Source organism: Tachypleus tridentatus, chromosome 1 (genome assembly GCF_004210375.1).
Source record: "Tachypleus tridentatus isolate NWPU-2018 chromosome 1, ASM421037v1, whole genome shotgun sequence".
In the NCBI taxonomy this organism is placed as follows: domain Eukaryota; kingdom Metazoa; phylum Arthropoda; class Merostomata; order Xiphosura; family Limulidae; genus Tachypleus; species Tachypleus tridentatus.
In genome coordinates, this window is record NC_134825.1 from 13,873,824 (window position 1) to 13,879,229 (window position 5,406).

Sequence of the window (5,406 nt, forward strand, 5' to 3'; positions counted from 1 at the left end):
ATAGGCTGAGTATCTTTAACTTTACGTGAGTCAAAAAACCAAATAAAACTATCTTGTTGATATAGCAACAATTATACACAGTTGATAGTAATAAAAACAGTAATTAAAACACTAACATACTTTGTAAAGTTGGTCCAAACCTGATAAATATCAGAAGATGGTAAAGAAGAAGTGTGTAGTGTTGATGTCAGATGAAGTTTTTATAACCAACAACTGAGCTCGTCTGTAATAGATAACGGATGTGATGTACTATTTAAAGAGTCCTTAACAATGATCATAAACATTTATCGTTTTGAAAGTTACGTTTTGCATTATATAGTACCATGTTGAAGAAAATCGAACTTTTTAACATTTTATTTTATTTTTAAATTTTCTAAATCACTTTTTAATTACAGTAATTACTGAAGAAATTAATAAATAAATCTTGTAACAATCAAATTGTACTAGCTAAATGAGAATTAATTTACTAACCAATATTATTGATTAACAACCTGGAGAAAGACACGTAACTTTCTAGTGTATTAAACAGCAGTGAGTATTGGGGATTGTATCATGTATTATTACCATATTCACCGTTCAGATAAAGTACATTACGATGGATTGTTTGTTTGCATTAAAAAAAAACCTCGTACAGCTATCTGCTGGGTCTACCAAAGGAAGACTTAATTTGTTTTTGTAATTAAGCACAATAGGCTATCTCTGTTCTGCCCACCAAAGGTATCGAAACCAAGATTCTAGCGTTGTAATTCCTCATCCATACAGTTATGCCACTAATGCCGAGGACGATTTAAGAATAAAAATGTGATAATTTTAAAACTAACATGAGTTTTCACTGTATTATTAACATCAAAATAAGGCTAATAGCACAACTAAACAATGTACCGTAAGTTTCTTTTGAAAGCTACCAGTATGACGTATCGCTGTACCAAATGTTTCAGAAGAACAACATTGTCATGAGTTATGACTCTTCCAAATGTATCATCAGAAGATAACTGGCACGAGTTATCATGGTATCAGTTGTTTTAAAAAAATGTCACCTAGTGGTGGTTATATTTAAACGGTGTACGTATTGTATTGTGTAATGACTTATTCAGTCATGCGATTTTATTTTTATATACTAGTTGCAGCATTAAGTGTGTCATATAGTTACAATATACCTCTTGGGTGACTGCATCATGTGATGCAATATAACCTAAAGAATAACATTTAGGAAAGTAGGCAACTTATCATTACTTGTTGTGGTATGTGAATAAATTATTTTATTTATCAACATTTCTACAGAACATTGAGTCAAGTGTGTTACAGAGACGTGGAGCACTTTAAAAACATACCGGTAACATTGTATATTATAAAATGTTCACATGAAATGAAAATACCTGTGTGTATTAAATTCGCTTTGAAACAGAATGAATATTAAATTTGTATTTTGAAACGTTTTACATTTTCAAATATTATTGAATTATTAACTTCCCATCACGTGCCACGTATCATTACACAAAAATAATTTGTGCAATTTCCTCGTCCGATCGTTGATAAACTTTTAATAATCCGGTAAATATCAAAATAAAACAAGTGAATTAGACAACAAGTAGCTCAATCACGTATTTATTGTTGAAAATAAGGAAATACATCTGGTTATTGTTACTAATGCTTAACAGAGGAATTAGTAAAGGGTCGCGTCTTTATATCCACATCTGGAAATGAGTATTTCTGTCCTTTCCATTCACTCCATTGTAGACCATCAGCATAACTCTCATGTTCACCGTTCAGGTAGAATCCATTAAGCTTGGAACTGTGACAATGCTTGTACCACCCAGCTTCTTTAAAGGCTTGGGCATAATTCGAATAATCAATATCGTTGTGTTTGTCCTTCGTGGTAAACCTGAACTGGTTGTGGCCACTAATCGAGTCCCCTTGAAATATAAATAATATATTCAGTCTTATGTAAAAAGTATCATGATAATATCTTAGCGTACGATGTGTCCTCTCTGCATACACCCTCTTTGTCCACCTTTCATACATCATATATATCTACAGATATCATCTTTATCTCCACCTTCCTATAATTACAGAGAAATGCATCAACTGTAAATTTCAAATCAACAGGAATATTTGTACTTGTAAAGACTTACAAAATGGAAACATATATTTAAAAGAATTCAGTTCAAATTTATTAATAAATTATTATCACTTGAATGAAGCTCTTCTGTCTCTGTAAAAGATTACTGATGAGGAACAATTGTTTGTTTCAGTACTGATTTACTGAAGACGATGAATAATGAATTATTTCAGGTTAAAGACCAAATTTCAAAACTGGGGCTACAATAAGTATAAGAATAATTAATTAACTTGTTTCAAGCTATCTAAAATTTAAACAGATTGTAAGAGAAAAAAGGAATATTTTCAGAAACTATTTCATGTTAAAACTTTTTTTTAAATGTTTTCGCACGAGAGTATATTGTAGTCGTATCTAAAACTGTAAATGATTCATGTTTTGTCAAAAGTCTACACAGGCTGATTAAATAATTTTAGGATCCAATAAACAGGACGAATTATTTAGTAATGACGGGAAACCCACTTAATGTGAAAATGTATTTCAAGACGGTTATTATGGGTATTAAAACTTTTATCAAAACTCTTTGTTAACCTGAAGATGATCTAATAAAGTCGAAACATTATTCTCTTCTTTATTTTAATAACTTTTTAAATAGTCACACCAACCGTTTTGAGATACAAGACGAATTATATTTCCTCTAATGTTATCACACCCACCCACACATGTATATACCTTGCCCAACTGAGACATAGAATTTGTACAAACAACACGAGAGTCGCCACAGTGTAAAAATACTTAGTTAAGATAAAGAGAAAAATAGCAAAGATTTCAGTAACGTGGCATCAGCAATATTAATAAAGCTTAAACAACAGTTTAATTGCAAATTATAATTCATCCAGAGTTACGTAAAGAAATACGTTACAGTTAACATTATCAAAACAATCCATCTCCAACACAATCAGTAAATATTAAGTTACAATATAGACTAAATAATAACACTTACACAAAACACAGTTATATAACCAATAGATAATAGAAGCTGTTACAGAGATAGAGTTATATTGACTTTGAAGAGTAATAAATATTGTACAAAGAAGCTTGTGACAGTATCACTTAATGTACAAGGTAACTTATAACAATGATACATCATGTATAAAACAGATATGGATAACAACACTTAAGGTGTCAGGCAGTTTAGAAGAACAATACCTAAGGTATGGAACAGTTTATGAGAGTGATACCTAACTTTTAATAAAGGTGTTGAATTGTAAATAGTAAAGTGACTTATTAATCATTATAATCCACACCTAATTATATCATTAGAAACCCAGTGACGAACACATTGAAATAGCTTTATCTCTTTTGGTATATTCAACATCAGACAATTCACCACAAATAACCTTTCTCTGCCAGTTTTACTAGATCAAAAAGCCACCTATAGCCTCAATGTATAATTTTTATTTATGAAGTTTTGTTTTTATCAAATTAACGTTGTTTTTCTATCACCACTCAAAATAAAACGAGCAAAAATATCTGATGGTAATATGATAAATCTGACGGAAAATTGAAAAGGACACATGAATAAAAATGACTTTGATATTAAAAAATTTTAAATAGTTTGTATTTTAAAAATGTTCCAACTAATTATTTTTCAAATGATAAAGTTAATGATAATCCTAATAAAATCCTGTCACTCAAGTCGCAATAAACAGACAGTAATCGAACTATTCTGTCTCGATAAATTCGTTTTGTCTTTTGTGACTCCTGCTATTTCAATAAATAAAGCGTAACGTGACACCCACACTGGATGTTGTGTAGGTTAAATAGTTAATTAATTGGTTTAGTTTTATCGTAAACAGCCTGATTATCCATATATATATAATTATAATAGCTGGAATTCTAATGTTAGTTACATTATGTGGTTCATAACGAAGAACTTACTGCGTTCTTCACATAAAAAGATTTCTTCCTAAAATTAACGGATTTTTTCATTCCATACGTAAGACACACAAGCAAGAAGAATAGTTAGACGTCAAGATGTTAAATCTAAGTTTATAAATTAAACAGTTGGAAACGGTTTTTTTATCATCAGATATTTTAAATAGCTTCTTCATTAGAATATTTCTACTACTTTGTTTTGAAAATATAACAATAAAGAGTTAGATTCAACATATGACTAATAAATTAATTAAAGTTTACCTGCGTCACCAGAGTAATAACTGACATGTAATCTATACAAGTTGTCTTCGTTTTCTATCCAAAACTCCCGATAGATGGCAAACCTTTTGTTTCCTTCTTTATCCTTTAAATCAAACCTGATTGAGTAATTACCTTGATTTGATAGAGCATAGATCCGATCATTTCCTATAAATAAATAATGAAACATTTCTTTTATACACAAAGTTTACTTCATAACAAATTATGGATAACATTTCACTCATGTAGAATAACTTTAAAATAAAAATTAAGCTAACGGCTTTCAATACAAAATGTTTCCAAACTGCATAAAAAGAGTGCACTGCGGACAGACCAAAGAAGCAAGTATTAAAATGATAAAATAAAATAACTAACTACATTACTGGAACAGAAAGGTATTGTTACTGTCCTTATATAGTGTGTTCAAATTTGAAGACAAGGAATCAACATTTATAAAATAAAAGTTTGAGTGGTTTCAATTGATAATAAAAGAAACTTTATTAGAAGTAACAAACGAACAATGTGAAGATAAGTTGTTGTAATAGGTAAGAGTACTTGTATAATGAGAACATATCCTACCCTGAATTCATTCTGTATCTTTAACACCATATCTTTTAAAAGTGTAAACAGAACCTTCCTGTACAGACCCACTGTATCTTTAGCACTGGCTCTTTAAAAACAGTAAACAGAACATACCATACCATGAATTCTTTCTGTATCTTTAACAATATCTGTTTAAAACTTCAAACATAACCTACCCATATAGACCTTCTATATCTTTAACACCATGTCTTTTAAAACTGTAAACAGAACCTTCCTATACAGACCTACTGTGTCTTTAACACCGTCTCTTTAAAAACTGTAAACAGAACCTAACCTAGCTAAATTTTTTCATGTTATAAAACTGATGTTGCATGAACGTTAGTCATTTACTTTTTCCATCTTCACAAGCTAATCATGTGTTTATAGTTCTTTATCATAAGGAGAGTCAGAGTCACGTGATCACACTCTATTAACGATGTTATCCAGGTATGTAAATAAATCTTAAAGACCTGAACTTTAAACAGTAAAGAAAGTAGTTCAGAGACAAACAAATATATAATCTGAAGAACCAGTTGTGTAACCTTATGTAAAGAACTTATATTTCGTGTTGT

General features: G+C 30.0%; 1 protein-coding gene across 1 annotated transcript; it reads right to left on the bottom strand.

Annotated features, from left to right (window-relative positions):
* Positions 1 to 1,611: 1,611 nt before the first annotated feature.
* Positions 1,612 to 5,203, bottom strand: LOC143239729 (techylectin-5A-like). The gene is made up of 3 exons (XM_076481545.1): positions 5,011 to 5,203; positions 4,256 to 4,420; positions 1,612 to 1,913 (listed from the first exon to the last, which is right to left on the bottom strand). The coding sequence occupies exons 1-3, from the start codon at positions 5,012 to 5,014 to the stop codon at positions 1,645 to 1,647; spliced, it is 438 nt and encodes a 145-aa protein (XP_076337660.1). The 5' UTR covers positions 5,015 to 5,203; the 3' UTR covers positions 1,612 to 1,644.
* Between the last annotated feature and the right edge of the window lie 203 nt (positions 5,204 to 5,406).